We start from the raw sequence: 23,121 nt of genomic DNA on the forward strand, positions 1-23,121 counted from the left end.
ATATGTGGACCCCATCAGTCTCTGACCTCCTCAGTGGGAAGGGAAGAAGCTTCTTGGATGAGGAGCGAAAAGCCCAGGACGAATCCTCCGCATCTTGAGGACCTTTCCGGACTGCGACTCCCAGCGTCCTCTGCGATTCCCCGTTCTATTACGCGTGCGCAAACTCGCCTCTCTTATTCCGAAAGCCAGGGCCAGAGCGGCCTTCTTCTCTTTTCGGCCAAGCTCCGCCTCTTCCTCCTGGCCCCTTTCTTGCATCCGGCCGCCTGTATCGCCGATTGCAGAAGTTCGCTCGTTGCTCGTTTTGTTCCTGGAAGTTTTCTCCAGAAGCTCCTCCACCTTCGCCTGGTGGGACCGTCCCAAGGGGTCATCCTGCCAATCGCCCCCTTCCACATAGCGGCCAGTCGGCTTCCCCCTTCCTGCAGTGAGCCGTAGGGCGCGTGCGCAGCTCCCTCGTGGTGCCCGTGGAGGTGATGGGTGGGGGCTCCCTTTGGTCTTTGGGGCCCAGTCTCTCCCCCCCCCATTTCGAATCCAGGCAGGCGGAGGTTGAGGGGCCCTTCTGGGTCTGCGGCTTTTTCCCCTCCTTTTCCCCACCCGGGGTCTCCCTAGGCAAGGCGTTGGGGGGGATCTGGGGGTCGTCAAGGCAGGTGGGGTAGAAGGGGCTCCGCTTCCTCCTGGGGGGGGGGCTCCAGGCAGCGAGGGGGACAACCCCCCGAATCAAGCTCCATCGCCCCCCTTTCCTCTTCCTCCCTCCCCCCCAGGAGCCCTTTGCAAATCTGCAGGGGGGCGAAATCCCCCCCAGCCCTTAATATGTTGACCCCATCAGTCTCTGACCTCCTCAGTGGGAAGGGAAGAAGCTTCTTGGATGAGGAGCGAAAAGCCTTCAAATGAAAAGCAGAGAGTCTAGCTGCCTCTTGGAAAATCCCCTTTGGGACAACCATGGCAGTCTCCATAGGCATTCATAGATATTCCCAGACAAGTGGGAATCTGCTGCCTTTGGAGGAGCTGGCAGAGTCTTTATTGGCTTTTAATGTTATTTTTCTGCTCTTATTCAAAGCGGGTGGTTGCATAAATGTCATCCATGCATCAGTTCCCCACACTCGGAATCATGTATTTAGTTCTTCCCCTTCAGATACGGTGCGTTTCATGTATCCCCAGGGGGACAAAGGGGCGAAGTGAAGCCATGTGCATCACAGCCAAAATCCTGTGATTTACCTTCTTGCATCTGGCATTGGGAAGTGAGTACAGTAGGCTAGAATTTGCATCGAGACATTGCGATGCGTTTCCTGGGTGGCTGCTGGGTGTGTCCTTGGGAACAACCTCACCCAAGGTCTCCATGGAGGGGAAATGGCAGCCTTTGAACCCAGATCAGCGAGTATCTCGGGGACCTATGCACTGGTGAGCCTGAACAGGTCTATCAGGCAACACTGGGGATACAATAACAGTGTAATGGGCCAAGAGAAGCCATATAGGGATGGTCCTGTCCAAAGCCTTGGCTGCCCTTAGTTCCAGGACATAATGAGATTTTTGACAGGATGATTCAACAAGCCCTCTTCCACCACCACCCCGCTCTCCGGATCTTCCCCACTTCCCTCTGTAACCCATTGGGTCCATCAGTCACTGGAGGAGGAGCTTCCGAATGGGTCCAGTCTCCCTGCGGAGGGGGGAGGGTAGCATAAGAGAACCTCACAGGCACCAAAGCATGATCTGACCTTGACCGGGCATAATAATAACCACCAGACCACATTGCCATTGATCTGATAAGATCAAACCAGTGTGTGCCAACCCCTGTTCTGAGTCAGGGCTGAGACCGTCTGGGATGGGCCTATGATTGCCGTGATCTCTTAGATTGCTTCTGAAGCCAGGGATGGCAAACGGAAGTCCCCAAGGATCATGAGGGTGAAAAATGGGTCCATTACATGCATAGAATTATGTGTATGGACACACCCGCGCATGACCCCCCTTCCCCCGCTTTTGGCGCACAATGGGAAAAAGTTTAGCCATCACTGGTCTAGAACTTCAGGTATCTTGGCTAGCCTTGTAAATTTTGATTCGATTCACACAACACTGCTCTCTCCAGAGGATTTAGCCCCCACATTCAAATTTCCTAAGTGCGGCAGTGTGGAGAAGAGGTGGATTTCTGAGGCTTTGCCTATTGTCCCAAGTCCAGCCTTCATTACTTCCTGGTTGAGTCCAAGCTGGCCTATCAGTTGCCCCTCTCTGGGCCGATCCTGGTTCCAGCTGAAGCGCTTTCTGAAGGAGAATAAGGAGCCAGAAACTGCCGTCGTAAAAACACCTGCTGCGGCCACAAAGTAAGACACCAAGAATTGTTCCACCTGGTACTGGTCCAGTCAAACACCATGATAAATACTGGGCCCAGTTTGAGTCCCTCAAAGGCAATCTCACAAGTTTCAGAGAAGGACAAGGTGAACGATTGAGTCCACCTCTTGCAGCAAAAAGTAAGGGTGCCCTTTTGAACCAAATAAACTCAATTTACTGTCAAACTAGGTGAAACTGACTGAACTAAACGGCATCCACAATGTATTCTTGCATAATGTATTGGGTTTGATTTATGACTCGCCTTTTTCTAAATAAAGCAAAATGGCAGACAAAATTACTGCATGCGGCCTGTGTTGATTTTAAATCGACATTTTATTCCATTTTGAGAGAAATCATTATGAGGAACATGGAAAATACATTGGAAATACTTTTTCCCATTCAGCAATTGTATGAAATGTGCTAACCATCCTCTTCAGAAAAGTCTCCCACGTCTGCATTTTGACCTCCACCTTCCTTAAGGAGCAGTTCCACTCAACCGGTCAGCTGACCTTCTCCGACATACCCTGCCTCAATCCGTGGGCCCAGATGTACTTTTCCTCCTATATGATGAGAATATGGCTAGGACAGAGATGGCTAATCTTTTTGGAAAGACGTGCCAAAATTGTGTGCATGCCTAGACCCACAATGGAATGCACCCACTCTACTGTTAGAAAGAGACTCAGAAAGTGAATTGGTTAAGGATTGTATGATTAAATGGGCTCAGAATTTTGATGAATCGGTTATGTTGGACACGTGGGAAAAAATATGGGTTCAGAATGTTAAATTTACAGAGTCACAGAATTTAAGGGAGAACTTTTATAAAATGTTTTACAGATGGTATTTAGATCCTAAAAAATTATCATGCATGTACCCAAATGTTCAACCACAATGTTGGAGATGCGGGTGCCTAGATGCTACCTTTTTTCATGTATGGTGGACTTGCAATAAGGTTAAAGCTTTTCGGATAAAAATATGGTGGGTTATGCAAAATGTATTTAAGAAAAGAATACAATTTACTCCGCAAATGTTTTTCCTGGGTATAACTAAGGATTTTACTAAAGGGGAAACAAAACTGGTTTTGTATATAGTTACAGCAGCTAGGTTGTTGATTGCGCAATATTGGAAAAAAGATTTTTTACCGACAATTGATCAATGGATTCAGAAAGTGGCGGGGTTCGCCGAAATGGCAAAAATTTCAGCTTTCTTAAAAGGTCAAAAGCAGGAGAATTATACACAGGAATGGGTAAAATGGATTGATTATATACAGAAGAAATATCAGACTAGGAAGTACTATGTAGCCTTTAGGCAAGAAGGTTTAAATTGGGTTCTTGACAGATGATCAGAGTAAATAATATATGGGATGCTTGGAATTGTTAGAGTGGTGTATAGCGGAAGTCAGGGGGGTGGGTTTGATTGGGAGGTGGGGGAGGGTTAGGGTGGAGGGTGGGGAAATATATATGCATAATAAATTTAGAAGATGGGATTAATGAGATATTGCTACTTTAAGAGAAACATATTATGATTTATATATGTTTAATTAATTTAGATGATGGGGTTATTGGGCTACTGTTACTTTAAAAGAAACTTATACTATGATTGTTGGGAGGCGAGGGGGCACAATATTTGAATGAGAAATCTCTTTTAAGACGGGGGAGGGGAGGGGGTACAGTATTTGTATGTGATTTACATTATGTGGCGGGGGGGGGGAAAGGGGGAAAATTTGTTTTTATAAAACTTTTTCAATAAAAAAAGGAATGCACCCACTCACCTGCGCATGCGTGTGTGACCCCCGGCACATGCACCCCCCCTCCGCATTCTTTATTTTGAAGTTAGAAAGTTCAGGAGGTTCAAGACCTCTACAGAACCTGAATCAAAGCAAAACCCCAACTGGATAACCAATCATATAAGGATGTGGGGAGTAAAGAGCAGAAGACAAAAGGAAGTGAAGTAGAGAGTGATGGAAAGGACAGAAAACCCAGATACAAAAGTAGGAGATATAAGAAACATACCTAAGACCCATAAATAACTCAAATGCCTATATAGTTTAGGGAACAAACAGGGAGAACTTGGAATATTAATACATGAAGATACAGATGATATAGTTGCAATTACTGAAACGTGATGGGATGAAACTCATGACTGAGTTGGATGGACTGATTTCTAACTGGCTGACAATCTACTCAACGGGTGGTACTACATCTAGATGGAGGGAAGGAAGCAGTGGAGTACCACAAGGTTCCATCTTAGGCCCAATACTCTTCCAATATCTTCATAAACAACTTAGATGAGGGAATGGAATGGGGACTCATCGAATTTACTAAGCAGGTAGGAATAGCCAACACCCTAAATTACAGGCTCAAAATCCAGATAGATCTTGACAAACGTGAACAATGGGCCTTATTCAACAACATGAAATTAAATGTTGAGAAAAGCAAGGTTTTAAACCCAGGCAGGAAAAACCAAAGTAGAGATTAGGCAAAACCTGATTCAAAACCAGTAATTGTGAGAGGGACCTTGGACTCCTAGTGGACGATCACTTAAATATGAGTTACCAGTGTGCAGCAGTGGCCAAAACAGCTAATAGAATCCTTGGTTGTATAAACAGAGGCACAGAATCAACATCACGTGAAGTATTAGTACTACTTTATAAAACCTTAGCAAGGACACACCTGCACACTACATTCAATTCTGGTCACATTACAAAAACATGTTGGGACTTTAGAAAAAGTGCAAAGAGGATACTTAAGGGCCTGGAGACTAAACCATATGAAGAACGATTGTGGGAACTGGATTTGGCTAGTCTAGAGAGGAGGACTAGGGGTCATATGATAGCAATGTTCCAATATTTGAGGGGCTGCCACAAAGAAAAGGGGGCTCAACCTATTTTCCAAAGAACCAGAAGTGAAGGGATGGAAACTAATGAAGGAGAGAAGCAACCTAGAACTGAGGAGAAATTTCTTGACAGCGGAAACAATTAACTAGTTAAATGGATTTCTTCAGATGTTGTGTGTGTTCCAACACCAGACGCTTTTAAGAAGAGACTGGACAGCCAATTGCCCGGAATGGTATAGGACAGCCATGGCGAACCTTTTTTGGCTCACGTGCCATAAGTGGGGGGACAGCAGAGGGGGTCGTGCGCAGGCATGCTGCACCCATAATGCAATGCGCGACCTTCATTTTTTGCATGCTCTTTTAGCCCTTTCCAGGCTCCAGAGGCTTTATAGGAGCGTGGGGAGGGTGAAAACAGCCTCCCCTGCCCCCCCAGGCCCTCCAGAGGCTTCAGCGACCTTCAGGAGGCTTCCCTGAAGCCTCCGGATTGCTTAAGACGACGCTCCAACCAAACCACTTGGAGCGTCGTTTTGAGTGCACCAGAGGCTTCAGGGAAGCTCATGAAGCCTCCGGAGGGCCTCCGGGGTGGGAGGAGCAGCTCTTTTTGGCCTCCCCAGGCTCCTATAAAGCCTCTAGAACCAGGGGGGGTGAAAAATGGCTTCAAAAAATGGCAAATTCAGCTGGCCAGCGCGCCTCGGGTGCCCTGAAAAATAGCTCCGTGTGCCACCCGTGCCATAGGTTCGCCACTCCAGTATAGGGTCTCCTGCTTTAACAGGGGGTTGGACAAGAAGGCCTCCAAGGTCCCTTCCACTGCTGTTATTCTGTTATTATTCTGTTGCTTTCATGTACACTGAGAACTTCTGCAGAGGAAGAAAATTCCTTGTGTCTAATCACACTTAACTAAACCAATTATTCAACTGATTTCCGTTGAGTTCAATTCAATTCCTTAGACATCTGAGTAATTGGCTGACGGTCTTTCCACACTCAGGCATATTTAGGATTACCACCATCCCACCCCTTGTGAATCCTTTGATATTGATGAAGGTTTCCATCACCAGTAAAGCTCTTTCCACCCTCAAGGCATTTATATGGTTTTCCTCGTGTGGATTCCTTGATGTAAATTAAGGTACTGCTTTGAACTGTAACTTTCCCCACATTCCGGGCATTTATATGGTTTTTCTCCTGTATGAATCATTTGATGTCCATGTAGAGTTCCTTTCCTATTGAAAGCCTTTCCACATTCCAGGCATTTATAGGGTTTCACTCCTGAGTGGATTCTTTGATGTATGTAAAAGTTTCCTCTCTGATTGAAGCTCTTTCCACATTCCAGGCAGTTATAGGGTTTCTCTCCTGAGTGGATTCTTTGATGTATGTAAAGGTTTCCTGTCCGATTGAAGCTCTTCCCACACTCCAGGCATTTATGTGGTTTTTCTCCTGTGTGAATCCTTTGATGTACGTAAAGAGTGCTCCTATGACTGAAGCTCTTCCCACACTGCAGGCATTTATGAGGTTTTTCTCCAGTGATAATTCTTTGATGTTGACGGAGGTTTGCATCCTTATTAAAGCTCTTTCCACACTCCAAGCATTCATATGGTTTTTCCCCAGTGTGGATTCTTTTCTGTGTATGAAGGTGGCTCATCTGACTGAAGCACTTTCCACATTCAAATGGTTTCTCTCCTGTGCCGATTCTTAGATGGTTTTCAAGATGTTTATTTGTATTAAAAGATTTTTCACATTCTGTGTACTGATATTGTTTTTCTCCCTGGTGGATTCTTTGGGGATTCCCGAGTCTTTCGTCTGTTCTCTCACTGACGCTCTTTCCACACACCAGGGTTTTTTCCCGTTTTTCTCCTAAGTGGACTCTTTGATGCGTAATAAGGTGTCCTGTGTGACTGAAGCTCTTTCCACACAAGAGGCATCTATATGGTTTTTCTCCTGTGTGAATCCTTTGATGGCTATACAGAGCTGTTTTACTACTGAAGCTGCTTTCACATTCCAGGCACGTATAGGGTTTCTCTCCAGTGTGAATTCTTTGATGGTCATGAAGGCGTCCACGTATGGTAAAACTCTTTCCACACTCAAGGCACTTATAGGGTTTTTCTCCTGTGTGAACACTTTGATGCTTATAAAGATTTCCACCATCGATAAATCTCTTTCCACACTCCAGGCATTTATACGGTTTCTCTCCTGAGTGGATCCTTTGATGTACATAAAGGCTGTTCCTATGACTGAAGCTCTTTCCACACTGCAGGCATTTATGAGGTTTTTCTCCTGAATGGACTCTTTGATGTCTGTAATGGCTGCTCCTCTGGCGGAATCTCTTTCCACACTCAAAGCATTTATAAGGTTTTTCCCCTGTGTGGATTCTTTGATGTTGATTAAGATCTCCTCTCTGATTGAAGTTCTTTCCACACTCAACGCATTTATATGGGTTTCCAACTGAGTGATTTTTTAGATGGTTTTCAAAATGTCTCTTTGTTTTGAAGCATTTTTCACATTCTGGGCATTCGTATGATTTCTCTCCTGTGTGGATCCGTAGATGGCTTTCCAGATTTCCATTTCTTTTGAAAGATTTTCCACATTCCGGGCACTGATATATCTTTTCTCCCTCGTGGATCTTTTGGGGATTCCCAGCTCTTCCGAACGACCCTCCGCCCTCCAGGCATTTACTCGGTTTCTCTCTCCAGTGGATCCTTTGATGTTTATAAAGGCTGCTCCTCTGACTGAACTTCTTTCCACACTCCAGGCATTTATGAGATTTTTCTCCTGAATGGATCTTTAGATGTCTACTACAGCTGCTCCTATAATTGAAGCTCATTCCACACTCCTGGCATTTAAATGGTTTCTCTCCTGAGTGGACCCTTAGATGGTTTTGCAGATTTCTATTACTTTTGAAGGATTTTTCACATTCTGGGCATTTGTATTTCTTTTGTCCTGAGTGGATTTTTAAATGGTTTTCCAGATTTCCATTTCTTTTGAAAGATTTTCCACATTCCGGGCACTGGTATTTCCTTTCTTCCTCCTGGATCCTTTGGGGATTCCGGGATCTTCCTAAAGACCCTCCGCCCTTCAGGACCGTCTCGGGGTCTCCGCCCGTTTCCTCCTCAAAGCATCGTCCTTCAGGCAGCCGACTTTCCCGGTGTCCCGCTGGGCTCATCCCTCCTGCAGCCCCGGAGCCTCCCGGCCTTTCCCAGCCGTCTTCCTGGCAAGCCGCGCCGGAATCAGGGAGGGCTGCTCCGCGGGGCCCTCTCTCCTCCTCTTCCTCCAGGGCGTCGCTTCCTTCCTTCCTCCGCTCGGCTCCTCCGTCTTCCTACACGGGAGAGAGAGAGACAGGTCACAGCTGCGTCCCATTCCCCGCAGGAGAGGCCTAGGCTTAGGCCGAAGCCTCCGCCTCCCACGGGCCTCTCTCCCAGGACTCTCCTGTCCGCAAAGCCTCTCGGGCTGCGACTCCCAGCAGTCCCGGCATCCTACCTGCATCCGGGCACTTGCGTCGCCTAACCTCACACGTCTTTCCGTCGCTATTCTGATTGCGTAAATGTGGGCGGGGCCTCTTCCTCTCTTCCCCTGTCCCTCCTGTATAAATCTCCGATTGCGAAGAAAACTTTCTCTTCAGGGCCGGTTCATATTTGCATGCGGTGCCTTCTACGCCATCCCATTGGCGGTGCCTGCTTTGTGACTCCGCCCCTCGCTCCTCACTGGCGTGACGCCCTCGCCCCTTGGTTTCTGGGCTTCTCCCCCTTTTGGCTCCTCCCTTCGCTGCTGGCTCTTCCCATCCGCTCCCTCCCGCCCTCCGCCGCTCTTCCAGGGCGGTGTGTCCGCCCTTCCACCCTTCGTTCTCCCCTCCCCTTAACCAGGTCCGTGTTTGCGGGGGGGGGGGACCTGCGGTCGAGCGGCTGCTCTGATTCCCCCCCTCCAAAGTGCCTAAGGAGTGGAGGGGGTGGAATGGCGGCACCTCTGCCCCCCTAGCCCTTCCCCTGCTCTGCTTCTCACCCTCTGCCCTTCTTCTGGTGCCCCCCGCCCCTCCCCCCCCGCCCTTCTGTGTCCTCAAAGGTGGCTCCATCTCACAATTCTTTCTCTGGACCTCCGTCGGCCTACCTCGCAGGGTTGTGCGGTAGGGAGACATAAATGGGGAGGTCGCCGCCCGCAAAGCTCCTAAGGAGGGTAGGGGGTGGAATGGCAAAGGTGATTCGTCTATCCTGCTCCTCCCCTTCTTCCCCCCTGCCCCTCCCTTTCCTTCCCCCATCCCCCACCCCTCCTCTTCTCCCCCCCACTTCTTCTGTCCCCCCCCCCCTTTTCCATTAAGCTGTTGAGTATTTCGTTTGGCAGAATCTGTTCCAGGGAGGCTGGAATTCGTTTTCCTGGCCTGGATCGATGGAGGAGAAATGAGGCCTGAAGTTCAAAAATCAGGAAGAGAATTTCTGCGTCCTCAAAATGTCTCACCATCCTTTCTCTGGAGGCCTTTGGATGAAAGAGGCTTCAGCCCCCAGTCAAAAATAATGGAGGGAGCTCACCTGGGATATAGGGATGTTGGAACAGAAGCATGGCAGAATGGGGTGGGAAGTGGACCAGGAGCTGCATCTAGGAGATTGTGGTGGAGCTTCCTTAGACGGAGGCAGTGTACCTCCAAAAGTCCGCCTTTTGTGCAAAAAGGTGAGAAATGGGCAGCTTTAGTGATTGGTCTGGTTGCCTCCTACAGAAATTTTGCAGAATTGTTGCAAGCTCCCTTCCTTCTTCCTTTTAATTAGTGCTTGATCGTTTTTAATCAGGTGGGATTGTTGCTTCTAAAGCCAGGCGCTCCCAGTTTTGTGTGGGGCTGAAAAGAGCAGAATTTCCTCCCCTTTGGGAGACTTTTACCTTTCTAAATGGGCTTCTTTGCTCACCTGAACATACAAATACAAATCACAAAGAAATTCAAGCAAAGCAAAAGTGTTTGATTAAGGGTCATGGAAAGAAATGTAATATTCAGTCCAAGAGACACATCAGTAAGCAAATGACTAAACTATTCCCTCAATGGACAATAATGGCTGCAAAAGTTGATGGAGTTAGGAGAGGCAGCTAAACGGACTGATTAAAGAACATAATTTTGTTTCTATTTGGAAACCACCTTTGGACTTTGTGCTTAAGGTGGGGAAAAAACTTTGATTTGGGGTTTTGTCAATCCGATTTGATGCTACAGAAACTATGTATTATATAAAAATAAAAAGTTGAGTGTTATGTTTTTATTCTACTGCATTAAAGGAGTCGAGGAAATTAATGCTTTCCCCTCTACAGTACTCTTTCCTCTCTTCCTCCATTGTTTTACCTTTACTTGTATTTTTCTTTATATTTTGTATTTTATGCTATGATAAGTAATAAAAAATGGAACACAAACAATTAAGTGCATTGATTGCTTGTGAAGTTTGAACAGCAGAAAACATCGATTCTAGAGAAAACTCCACATGGGACAAATTGATGTCTTAGTCTTCCCCAGCTGGGTTTGTGCCTTTCTTAAAAGTTGCAGGTGTATTCAATGATACTCAGAATACTCTGTTGTGTAGTTGTTAAAAAGCAACTTCTCACATACCAAATAAAGAGCCTTAGTCAGGAAGGGAAAAATATGCATTCTTAAACTTTACAAAGGTGTAGACAGCCAAAAGAGGGCTCGCCGCAAAAACAGCGGCAGGCCAGCAATGCAATCACCCCTTCCTGCCTGTTTCTTCTCGATCAAAAAAAACACCCCCCACCCCACCCCAATGGTAAAGGCAGCCTGCCTGGTTCCCTTCCCCGCCGTCCCTTTAGCGAGGGGTGGCAGGTCAGGGGGGAGAAGCGAGGCGTGCCTCTTACCTTTCAGGGTCTGTTGAGTTCCTCGCCCTTTCGCACATTGAATCCCCTTGTAAAAAAAAACCTCATGAATTCAACTCGCAAGGTTGATAGCCCCTACACACAAACACACACACAAATACACATCCAACATCTCCTGTCTCATCCCTCCTCTTTTCCAAAACTTTTGGAATAGTGCAGCAGAAGGGAAAAGCCCCTCCAATAGTGACCCCTGCATATTTGAAATTTTCAACCTTTTGGGGGCCCTTGGAAACCTGATGCTGAAGTTGACACCTGTATATGTTTTTCTCCTACAACCTCTTTGGAGGGGGCTCCTGTTGCAGCTGCCGCCTGTGCCACCGTGCCCTGCGACATAGCCCTCCACCCCTGGGCTGGCACCTAACTCATTTTAAATCAATAATTTAAAATGACATATTAGCTCCTTCAACATGGCAGTCTATGCTTCCTTTTTAGGTTTGAGAATACATCCCCCCCCCCACTTCTTGACTAAGGCTCTTTATTTGGCACGTGAGAACAAAATCATTCTGAAAGTGTTTGAACGCAACTGCAACTTTCAAGAAAGACACAAACCCAGGTTGTTTTAGAAACACACTTTGTTTATTTACTTGGATCCTGACTTTATTATTTCTGCAAATGAGGCGGAGAAGGAGATGTGGAAGAAAAGAGACTATTTGGAGCTCAGGGTTGGACTCAGGGGTCTTTGGAGCCCTCTGAGCCCCTCCCTCCTCTCTTCCCCCAACAACAACCCTGTGAGGTGGGCTGGACCGAAAGAGCGTCCCTTGCTTTCTCCCCCTGGTGCCTCCATCACTGGACCCCTCTGGCTCCCCTTTATAGGCGGCTATAAGGTCTCCGCCCCAGAAGAGCCCCTGACCTCCCCCAGCCTCAATAGGGGGATAAGAGGGGGGGAAGGACTCCAAAGATCAATGGAGCCCTCCGCCCCCACCTCCGCTGGAAACCATGACAACCATCAACACCGCGCAGGCGCCATCTTCTGGTTGAAGGAAGGCGGAGGCTCATTGGTCACTCTGGGAACGGCGGCGATTGGTAGGAGGACTCCTTGGGGCGGTCCCTCCAAAGGAAGAGGCGGAACTTCTGGAGAAAAAAGGGCATGAAGGCTCCACTTCCGGAGACGAAACGGGCAACGAGGGAACTGCCTGAATCGGCGATAGAGGAGCCCGGATGATGCAGGTTTGGCGCAGGGGATGCTGGGAGTCGCAGTCCGGGAGGGTCTTTCTCGGAGAAGGGGGGCCTGGGAGCCGGAAGCCTAGCCGGGCTGGGAGGGAGATGGGACGCTGGGAAGGAGGCCGTGTCCTTCTCCAGCATCTTTAGAAGGACCGTAAGAGGCGGAGGCTTCGGCCTGGGCTTCTCCTTCGGGGAAGGGGACGCAGCCGTGACCCGCCTCTCTCTCTCTCCCCTGCAGGAGGACTTAGGAGCCGCCCGAGAGAGCAGGAGGTGCTGTGGCTGAATCTACGGCTAATTTGCCCTTCATTGTGCCAGATGTGAAAGAGCTTTTCCCTGTCATTGTTTGATATAAGCTACGTGGGTTTTGCAAATGTCAGTAGAGACCCTCCCCGGATACCTGAAACTCCTGAATGGTCCCCTTGTCTTCCAGCAGAAACCGCTTCTCAACCTTGGCAGCTTGAAGATGAGTGGACTTCAACTCCCAGAATTCCCGAGCCAGCATGGCTGGCTCGGGGATTCTGGGAGTTGAAGTCCACCCATCTTCAAGCTGCCAAGGTTGAGAAACAATGCTCTAAGGCCAAGAAAGCTTTGTGAGATACCAGCCCTGTTCTCCACCCCTTTAGCCTTAAACACCTGGCTTTTCCCCGTAGATGGGAGATCAGACCATGAGAAGTTGGTGTGGATTGACGCCAATCTTTTGTTTGTTGGTTTTTATTTTCAATAGGTTGGGTTTTAATGCGTTTTATGGTTTTATAAAAGATTTTTGGGAGCTGCACAGAGTTGACTGAAAGATGGGCAGTTATAAGAATGTTTTAAATGACAATAAGACTCATTAGGGACCTGTTTGAACAGGTGTTTCCCAGTTGTCAGGATAGTTAAAAGCCCCCCCCCCCTTACTATGCTTCATCTTAACCTTTCTCTTGCAAAGCCCATAAGGACTCATGGCAGCTGTTCACATGTAAGGGGGGTTTGCAGGAAATACACCGTCGCTCTTGGCGAGACAGAGGCCCATGAGTGGAAGCAGTGGGTGGCTCCGTCTTTGAAGCAAGTGGTAGGGGCAGTAGAAGGGAGAGTAGCCCCTAGTGCCATCCTTGCAGCCAGCAGAAGAAGGGAGGAAGCCAAGGGAGACATCTTTGCCCCAGGTCGTCCACTGGGAAGGAGGGGAACTGGGACATCGCCTGAAAGGACCTCAAAGGGGACTCCGTGGGACCAGAGGCCCCGTTCACACAACATGCTTCCCACTCCTGGCTTTGCACCTCCTGAGCCCCGGCTGGTTTCACAGGCTGACTGCAAGAAAAGTTAACCTGACACCAGCCAAGCTGAGCAGGCCATGCAAATGTAGCCGTGGGGGCTTCCCTTCCCAGGGGGACTCATCTTGGGGAGGGGGGCAATTAGCTGGGGAGCCATCATGGAGATTGTGCTATAAAGCGGTCCTAATGTCCATTTTTTCCAACATTTTAAGAGTGCTTTGGACTAGGATCGATTTAGGATGCCATATTATAGCCAAGGATGCTACCTTATTTTTTGGCACACATTTTGGATTTTTGTCATAAAATAAGAACTACTTTACGAGTATTTACTTAGATTTGTTTGCCTCGAGGTGAAGATTAATTTTTAGACCTTGAAGTTTATGTTTTTTCATTGATCAAACCCCAATGGACTGTCCCTGATCGCAATAAAGGTTTGATAAGATAAACTTTATTGTCCAGTTTTCCTGTGAACATACTGGTACCCATTAAAAAATGGAATTCTGACACCTACCCATACCCATACCACAGCCTATTTGGAATACATAATGGAAAAAAGAGATTTGAGATTTCACAGGGTTGATACTTCTTGATGTGGAAGAAAAGTGACTGAATCTGATGTGCTGCTTCGGATACCGCAGAGTCTCTTCCCAGGAGGTAACACAGCGCTTGTGGAGAGGATGCCTCGTGTCCCAGAGAATCCTGCGGAAGCTGCTCATATCTAGTTAGTACTACCTGTACAGTTGGGGGCAATATATCCAACTGTCATGAACAATAACTGCAAAATACATCCCAGAGACAGTAAGCATTGTTGTCTCTGCCAGCCCTTCACCCCTCCAGCTGCCTTACCAGCCCCTCCCTCTTTACATCCACTTTTTCCTTTCTCATCACTCCTTTCTGCCTTCTTTCAAAAAAAAAAAAACAGCAGAGGGAGAAATCCCCTCCAATACTGCCCTCTTTTTATTTGGAGGGGACTTGGGTCACCTGGAGTCACTGGGAGTTGGGGTGCTCCCCAAATTTAATAAAAGAAGTCACACCTAAATAAATGGGCAAGTCTCCCAAACTTCCCTGAGAGGATCCTGGCTTCTCTTTCAGGTACGCAGGACACAACCTCCAAAAACTATTTCCAAGGTGGCTCCTCATCCTGGAGTCTTGATAGTGAAATTGTGTGGGTGCAACAACCATCATATATAAAGATATAAAGAGTTGTTTTTTTCTTCTTTGCTATATGTAGCGATGAGCATCCTGAACTGGATACGTTGGCTCCTCGGGATAACTTTTCACATCAGCTCACAGATGTCCTATACAACCAGCCCCCCCATCTCCCCTCCCCCAGCAAGAAAATTCTAGAACCATAGAAGGGAAAAGGCCTAGAACAGAGAAGGAGAAATTTCAATTTCAATTTAATTTATTTGTGCTTCCAACTCTAACAGGGTTAAATGAATTTGGTTTTCCCATTCACTTTGCTTGCAGGAAGGTCACAAAAGGTGACATGACCCCAGAACACTGCAACAGTCAGTTTACAAGCGTCTGAATTTTGATGAAGTGACATCAGTGTGAGAAACAGCCATAGGTTGCGCTCTTCAGAGCCATTGTAACTTTGAACAGTCACTAAATGAAGTGCTGTAAATTGGGGACTGACTGTATCTGGTTATTCTCCCATGTGGATTCTTTGATGGTTATAAAGACTTCTGCTCTCCTAGAAACTCTTTCCATACTCCAGGCCCTGATAGGGTTTGTCTCTTGTGTGAAGCATTTGATGTCTATACAGAGAACTTCTCCTATTGAAGCTCTTTCTACACTCAGAGCATTTATAGGGTTTTGCTCCTGAGGGGATCATTTGATGTTTGTGAAGATTTCACAAAAGACTGAAGCTCTTTCCACACTCTTTGGAAGGATGTTTCACATTCCAGGCATTCATATTTCTTTTCTCTATCCTGGATCATTTAGGGAAGGCCCTCCGCCCTCCACGCATTTCTTCAGTTTCTCTTAGATGTCTATAAAGACTGCTCCTATGACTGAAGTTCTTTCCACACTCCAGGCACTGATATGGTTTTTCTCCTGTGTGGATCCTTTGATGTCTATTAAGGCTTTTGCGATCACCAAAGCTCTTTCCACACTCCATGCATTTATGAGGTTTTTCTCCTGTGTGGATTATTAGATGTGTATAAAGGGTGCTTGTCTGACTGAAGCTCTTTCCACACTCAAAGCATTTATAAGGTTTTTCTCCTGTGTGGATTCTTTGATGTCTATCATGGGTGCTCTTGTGACGGAAGCTCTTTCCACACTCAAAGCATTTATAAGATTTTTCTTCCGTATGGATTTTTAGATGGCTTTTAAGAAGGTCTTTTGTTCTGAAGGATTTTTCACATTCTGGACATTCATATTCCTTTTCTCCTGAGTGGATTTTTAGATGGCCTTGAAGATGTCCATTTCTTTTGAAGGTTTTTCCACATTCCGGGCATTGATATTTTCTCTCTCCCTCGTTGATCCTTTGGAGACTCTCGGATCTCCCAGACCCTCCGCCCTCCAGGCATTCATTCAGTTTTTCTTCCGAGTGGATTCTTTGATGTTTTTCAAGGATTTTAATTGTTCTGAAGTATTTTTCACATTCCCCGCATTGGTAAGGGATTTGTACATGGAGTCTTTTATGTTTATAAAGGCTGCTGCTATGACAGAAGCTCTTTTCACACTCCAGGCACTTATAAGGTTTCTCTCCTGTGTGGATTCTTTGATGTTGTGTAAGATCTCTTGTCCGATTGAAGTTCTTTCCACACTCAAAGCATTTATATGGGTTTCCAACTGAGTGGCTTCTTAGATGCCTTTGAAGATTTCCATTTGTTTTGAAGGATTTTTCACATTCCGGGCATTTATTTGTTTTCTCTACCAAGTGGATCTTTTCATGTCTATAAAGGGTTCCTAACTCATTGAAACTCTTTCCGCATTCCAAGCATTTGTATGGTTTCCCTCCCAAATGGATCCTTTGGTGCCTGTAAAGGGCTCCCCTCCGATTGAAGCTCTTTCCACACTCGAGGCATTTAAATGGATTTCCTAATGAGTGGATCCTTAGATGTCTCTGAAGATGCCCATTGTTTTTGAAGGATTTTTCACATTCCGGGCATTTGTATTTCTTTTCTCCCTCCTGGATCCTTTGGGGATTCCGGGGTCTTCCGAAGGACCCTCCGCCCTCCAGGACAGTCTCGGGGTCTCCGCCCGTTTCCTCCTCCTTGCATCGCCCTCCAGACAGCGCCCTTTCCCGGGGTCCCCCTGGGCTCATCCCTCCTGCAGCCCCGGAGCCTCCAGGCCTTCTCCGGAGCCTCCCGGCCTTTCCATCTCCCGGGACTGCCCGCTCTCCTCCTCTCAGGCGGCGCTTCCTTCCTTCCCCCGCCGGGCTCGTCCGTCCTCCTGCAGTGGAAGAGAGAGAGGCGGTTGACGGCTGCATCCCCTTCCCCGCAGGAGAGGCCCAGGCCTCCGCCTCTCACAGTCCTTCCCCGCCCGCCCCTCTGTCAGAAGGGCTCCAAGGCCTTCTTTCACCGGGAAAGACCCTCCCGGACTGCAACTCCCAGCATCCCCTGCGCCAAACCTGCATCATCCGGCCTCCACTGTCGCCGTTTCAGGCAGCTCCCTCGTTGCCCGTTTCGTTTCCGGAAGTGGCGGCTTCACTCCCTTTTTTTTGTAGAATTTCCGCCTTTTCCTTTGGATAAACCGCCCATAAGAGTCCTCCTGCCAATCGTCGCCCGCCTAGAGCGACCAATCGGCTTCTGACTTCGTTCAACAAGGCAGAAGGCGCCTGCGCAGTGCCGAAGGTTGCTTTGCTCCCGCGCGGAGGTGAGCCGTAGGTCTCCTTTTGATGTTGGGGATTCTCTCTTCTCCCCCCTCCCTTCGTCCCCTCCCCTCCCCCACCCGTGGTCTCTCCCTAGGCAAGGCGGGGGGATTTGGGGGGGCTCCTCCCTGCAGCTTCTGAGCCCCCAAAGACCCCTTTGCAAATCTGCGGGGGGGGGCAGAATCCCCTCCAGGACCCCCCCTTAATATGTGGACCCTCATCCTCTTCTGGCCTCCAGGAAGGCCCCTTGCAGCCCCTCCCCCAGCGCCCCCCCACTCGCCCCCTCCCTCCCCAGGAAGAGAGGCCCGGGGCTGGAGGGCCCCCACCGCCTGGGGGTGGCTTTTCCTGGTTGATGCGTCTCCCCAAACGCTGGAGGGGCTCCTGGTCCTTCTGCTCTCTTGCACTGCAGCTCCTCCTCGGCTGGGAGGCGATCCTGATGGAGCCCCTCCATAACTCTTTAACCTTGGAGGTCAACCATCTCCCCAATGGCAACTGTTAAGGTTTGACTTCATTTTAACGTTCTTCTTTTTGCAGGATAAATACCTGAGGCGATCTGAGGCTGGAGCCCAGTGAGGTCCTGAAGACGTTTTTGGACCTGTGGAGGAAGTTCTCCTGTCAGCTAACAGAATAAGAATAATGGAGCTGGAAGGGGCCTTGGAGGTCTTCTAGTCCAACTCCCTGCTCAAGCAGGAGATCTTATCCCACAGCTGCTTTTTCAAGAGGCAACTGGACTTCATTTGCTTTTCTTTGAAGACGTTTCACTTCTCATCCTGGAAGCTTCCTCAGTTCTTTAGTACCAAAGAAGCTTCTTGGATGAGAAGCGAAACGCCTTCAAAGGAAAACCAGAAAGTCCAGCTGCCTCTTGGAAAATCCCCTTTGGGACAACCATGACCTGAATGACGGAGAATCTCCATAGACATTCAGGATATTCCCAGACAAGTAGGAATATGCTGCCTTTGGAGGAGCTGGCAGAGTCTTCATTGGCTTCTATGTTATTTTTCTGCTTTTATGCAATCTATACATTCCCCACAATTAAAATAATGTATTAAATTCTGGGGGTCCAAGAATCCGAAACCTAGGGAGAGGAGAGCTGGCCAGTTTGGGGGGATGGAGGGCCAAGAGCTTCTCTTTTCAGGCCATGAGCCTTGACTGGGGCCAGAATTATCGAATCGATGGGAAGAGTGGCTTGCAAAGGCCATAAGGATTCCTGGCAGCTCTTCACATGTAAGGGGGGATTCACATGAAATCCACTGTGGCTCTTGGCGAGACAGAGACCTCCGAATGGAAGCAGTGGAGAGGGGGAGCTCTGTGTTTGAAGCAGGAGGGAAGGGGAGCAGCAGGGAGAGTAACCCTCCATGCCATCCTTGCAGTCGGCAGAAGAAGTAGGGAAGCCGAGGGAGACATCTTTGCCCAGGGCGTCCACCGGAAAGGAGGTGAACTGAGCCACACATGCCTGAAAGGACTCGGTGGGACCAGAGGCCCCAGTCACACAACATGCTTCCCACTCCTGGCTTTGCACATCCTGAGCCCCGGCTGGGTTCACAGGCCTAATGCAAGAAAACCTGACACCAGCCAAGCTGAGCAGGCCATGGAAATGCAGCCGTGGGGGCTTCCCTTCCCAGGGGTTGCATTTGGTGGGAAAACACCTGGGGAGCCATCAAAAGGGCCCTTCTCCCCCCAGGCATGTCTTTTCCTGGGATTCATTGTGAAAGAGGATCATGGTTTCTCCGTTTCCCCAGTAATCACCCCTGCGAGGTAGGGTACCCCCTCAACTATAAAAACAACAACCACGGTTACTATTTGTTCAGCTTTCATGTTGCTTCAGTAAAAGGACCATTTTACTATTTCCTTTATTCTTATGGTTTGTTCAGTGTTTGCCCTATTCTCTCTTGCCTCAATAGTTTAACTGGCATCACATCACCAATTGTTTAAAAATTGTTTTGCGTCATCGCATGTTTTCTTAGAAGGGCTGCAACTCTTGCAAATTGTGCCAGGGATGTGAGTTCAACTGTATTCAGTGTACATTCCTATATCTCCCTCGCAAATTTAATTCAGCCAGTGAATAGTGTTGTATTTCAATGTATCGCTCAGCAGGGTTGGTCTACACCCCTCTGCCTCCTTTTCCTGGAAGAAGCCACTGGCATCTCGGCTTTTCTGTCTTCCCTGGAACACATCTGTCCCAACACAGCTGGTAGGCAAGAAGCCAAGGAAGGAAAATTTGTACGTTGCAGTGTGCAAAGCGTCTTCCTTCCTGGTAGTTTCCCATTACCAGATTCAACCCTTCCCTTTTGTTTCATATAAGCAACTTGGTTTCCTTACTAATGCTGATAGTTTAGTAATGCATTGTTTGTTTCAGAGAACAGAAATCCCTGACAATTGACTTATAAACATTATGGTTGACTAGTTAGTGGCTCAGAGAAGGCTTGGCCTACGCTCCATCTCTGGGCAACCTTTCATTTGGGAAGAGAGAGATGCTCCTATATAAATCTCTCTGGTTAATTCCCTAGAATGGTGAAGGAGAATTAACTCTTCGCTTTCGGATTTGCCTGCCTCCTTGGACTGGCACAGCTGCAGAATCCGCTGATGCCATTTTCTTTGTAAAAGACTTATATACATGTCTGAACTTACACAAATGGGGCCTAAGAAACCACAAACGGGCAAGTCATTTTCGGCTCCTCCATCTGCCACCTCCAGTCCAAGCATGCAGCAAACGAAAATTACTTCATTGTTACAACAAGAAGGGACTGGAGAAAGCCCAAAAGAACTATGTGTTACCCAAATGTTTCAAGAAATTATGAGGGGTCAAAATGAGTTGAAAAAAGAGGTGACAGATCTCAAAGATGAACTCAGAGGTGTTCAACATCATATTTCAGAAAACAAACAGAGAATTACGGTGTTGGAGGAGGGGACGGCTGGGCTAGGGGAGGAGGTTAAAGCAGTCTGGAAGGGAAATGCAGAATTGGAAAACTTCATGGCAAAAATAGAATTTGAAAGAATGTCCTTTTTTCTCAGATTCCAGAACCTACCAGAGACAGAAACTGAAGATCTTAAGGAGATTATGAGTACAATTTTAGCAGAATATATTGAGACAAACAACAGTTGTGGTGGGATATGGATCTGGTTTACAGGATTAATTCAGCATATGCTAGAAGTCATAATGTTCCAAGGGAGGTACATGTTAAATTTCTCAGGAGGACCACAAGGGATGAGGTGCTAGGGGCCCAAAGGGAGGGACCACTAAAATATAAAGATGAAGACATCCCCATTCTTAAGCAAATTCCGAAAAAGATAAGAGAAAGAAGGAAGTACTCAACCTTATCAAAGAAATTATACAATAAAGGAGTTTGGTTTAGATGGTTATTGCCAGAGGGAATGCTGATCTTTTGGGAGGGAAATAGGATCAGAATTAATACAGTGCAAGAGGCTGAAGCCTTCATTAAAAAACATTTCTCTCTCCTACAGGACGAACACAGGGAAGGTAGTGAAAAGAGTAGCAAGGTACAAGATATGAAGTGGGGGCTGTGGCTCCACCTGGGGACATGGAGGAAGGAGCAATATCGAAAAGGCTCAGGTCACAAAAATAAAAGTATTTCAAATATTTGTAATTGTTGATATACTAGAAAGTGATAAAGGAAAAATGAACACATGGTTGATACAATGTAGAATAAGATTCTGTTTTTTGCTTATCTTTTATAAGTTGTTTTTAATATTGTAAAAAATATGAGATTTGGAGGGATTTCTACCACTGGTGTGGGAGCTGCCAAAATTTTCTATGTACCTCCTTACCTTTTCCCATAAATGTTTAAAAACCAATAAAATTCTTTTTAAAAAAGAATGAAAACAGAAAAAGAGCTGATGTTCTCATTTTCACCTTCCTTCCCTCTAATAAGGTGCCAAATGGATATTTTCGCCCTTTCAATACAACTCTGATAAATTGGCTGCAAATAGAGGGAAGATTTCCCAGAGTCCAGGAGCCCTTCTGAAGACTAACTTACCTCTTGAAAGGCATCTTCACTCTGACAACTGGCAGTTTAGCCTGAATGGATGAGGTCATGAAGCCATCAGAATCCCCAAGGAGTTGACAGGTGGCTACCAAAGCTCACCTGCTCCACCTTTTCTACACACATCAATCCTAGGCAAATGTCTTTAGTAGGAGACCAAACCAATAACTGAAGCTGCCCATTTCTCACCTTTTTGTACAAAAGGCATATTTTTGGATGTAGACTGCCTTTGTTAAGGGAACCTCCACTCATTAACATACTCTGGATGAGCATTCCCTTTGTGTTGCCATGCTGTTTTGTGTTTTGTTCCTTCATCCCAGGTGAGCTCCCTCCATGATTTCTGCTTAGGTGAGACACCTTTTTCTGAACCCCAAAGTATTGTTAGATGGTGGCAAGTTTAAGGACGGAGATAATTTTTCTGCTTGAATTTTGAACTGGATTGAACTAACGGCTGGACGATTGCGTTGATCTCCTTTTGGGGCAGACAGCCTACAATTCCGTGCACAGCACTGGCCTTAGGCCGGGCGGAGGGAGGAATGGTCCCCGGGACAGAGCAGCCCTCAACTGCAGCCCTTGGACGGGGATCAGGCAAGGATCTCGTCCACAGCTGCCCAGTTGGGAATCCAACATTCCTCAACTACTGACAGATTAACACCCAGACTAGTACAAGGCCTGTCGAGCCTCCCCAAAGTCTATAAAAATCTGTGTAATTTAAACCTTCTGGAGCAAAGAAAATTTCAGAAAGAGCTAGAAGGGACCTTGGAGGTCATCTAGCCCAGCCCCCTGCTGAAGCAGGGGAGCCCAGACCATCTCAGGCAAGTGACTCTCAAGTGTCTTCTTAACCCCCCCCCATCCCCTTCCCACGATTCAGGAAAGCCTTCAGAGCCTGTTGAGGGGAAAAATCCCTCCCTGCATGGAGGTTGCGCACGCATACACAGGTGTCACACCTTTAAAAAACAGTCAGCCATCACTGGTATAGGGCGAAAAGATTGGAACACAAAACCTCCAAGATCCCTTCCAATTGTTTTTTTTATTGTGTTGCTGTGCATGTACACCCAGAGCTTCTGCCCTGAAGATATATTCCTTGCATATCTAATTACACAATGAAATAAAATATTTAATTTGATTTGTAGTTTTATTACTATGATCATGATTATCATATAGCTTTTACGTACAATGAGTTTATGCACCGAAGACAGATTCCTTGTGGGTCCAATCACACTTGACCAATAAAAAACTCTCCTCTCCTCTACTCTCAATTACTCAGGCATGTATCATGACCGAAGGTCTTTCCACACTCAGGTAAGTTTATATGTTTTTTAAAAATGTGACCAGGCATTTATGAGGTTTCTCTCCTGCGTGGATCTTTTGATGTTGATAAAGGTGGCTCCTCTGACTGAAGCTCTTTCCACACTCCAGGCATTTATGAGGATTTTCTCTTGTGTGGATCCTTTGATGTGTATAAAGGCTGCTCCTCCGACTGAAGCTCTTTCCACACTCCAGGCATTTATGAAGTTTTTCTCCTGTGTGGATCCTTTGATGTGTATAAAGGCTGCTCCTCTGACTGAAGATCTTTCCACACTCCAGGCATTTATGAGGTTTCTCTCCTGTGTGGATCCTTTGATGTAAAGAAAGGCGACTCCTCTGACTGAAACTCTTTCCACACTCCAGGCATTTATGCGGTTTTTCTCCTGTGTGGATCCTTTGATGTTGATAAAGGTTGCCCCTCAGACTGAAGCTCTTTCCACACTCCAGGCATTTATGAGGTTTCTCTCCTGTGTGGATCCTTTGATGTAAAGAAAGGCGACTCCTCCGACTGAAGCTCTTTCCACACTCCAGGCATTTATGAGGATTTTCTCTTGTGTGGATCCTTTGATGTGTATAAAGGCTGCTCCTCCGACTG

The 23,121-nt window shown here is 47.2% G+C and overlaps 4 protein-coding genes across 4 annotated transcripts in view; all 4 read right to left on the reverse strand.

Moving 5' to 3' along the window:
- LOC309399636 (uncharacterized protein) overlaps nucleotides 1–669 on the reverse strand; it is an 18,885-nt gene extending 18,216 nt beyond the window's left edge. The window contains exon 1 of the mRNA XM_081967661.1: nucleotides 27–669. The gene's annotated coding sequence lies outside the window, so the exon portion shown is untranslated. The remainder of the gene's footprint in view (nucleotides 1–26) is intronic.
- The window catches only part of LOC309399620 (uncharacterized protein), a 20,061-nt gene extending 3,016 nt beyond the window's left edge, over nucleotides 1–17,045 (reverse strand). Inside the window, exon 1 of the mRNA XM_081967623.1 lies at nucleotides 16,978–17,045. The gene's annotated coding sequence lies outside the window, so the exon portion shown is untranslated. The remainder of the gene's footprint in view (nucleotides 1–16,977) is intronic.
- On the reverse strand, nucleotides 716–8,910 carry LOC309399615 (uncharacterized protein). The gene is made up of 2 exons (XM_081967611.1): nucleotides 8,617–8,910; nucleotides 716–8,455 (listed from the first exon to the last, which is right to left on the reverse strand). Exons 1-2 carry the CDS (start codon nucleotides 8,620–8,622, stop codon nucleotides 6,230–6,232), a joined length of 2,232 nt encoding a protein of 743 aa, XP_081823737.1. The 5' UTR covers nucleotides 8,623–8,910; the 3' UTR covers nucleotides 716–6,229.
- LOC309399637 (uncharacterized protein) overlaps nucleotides 14,785–23,121 on the reverse strand; it is a 13,324-nt gene continuing 4,987 nt past the window's right edge. The window contains exon 2 of the mRNA XM_081967662.1: nucleotides 14,785–16,799. Coding sequence (XP_081823788.1) covers nucleotides 15,337–16,671 — 1,335 coding nt within the window. The 5' untranslated portion in view covers nucleotides 16,672–16,799 and the 3' untranslated portion in view covers nucleotides 14,785–15,336. The remainder of the gene's footprint in view (nucleotides 16,800–23,121) is intronic.

Source organism: Natrix helvetica (assembly GCF_964273705.1).
Source record: "Natrix helvetica genome assembly, chromosome: 15".
NCBI classification, from domain to species: domain Eukaryota; kingdom Metazoa; phylum Chordata; class Lepidosauria; order Squamata; family Natricidae; genus Natrix; species Natrix helvetica.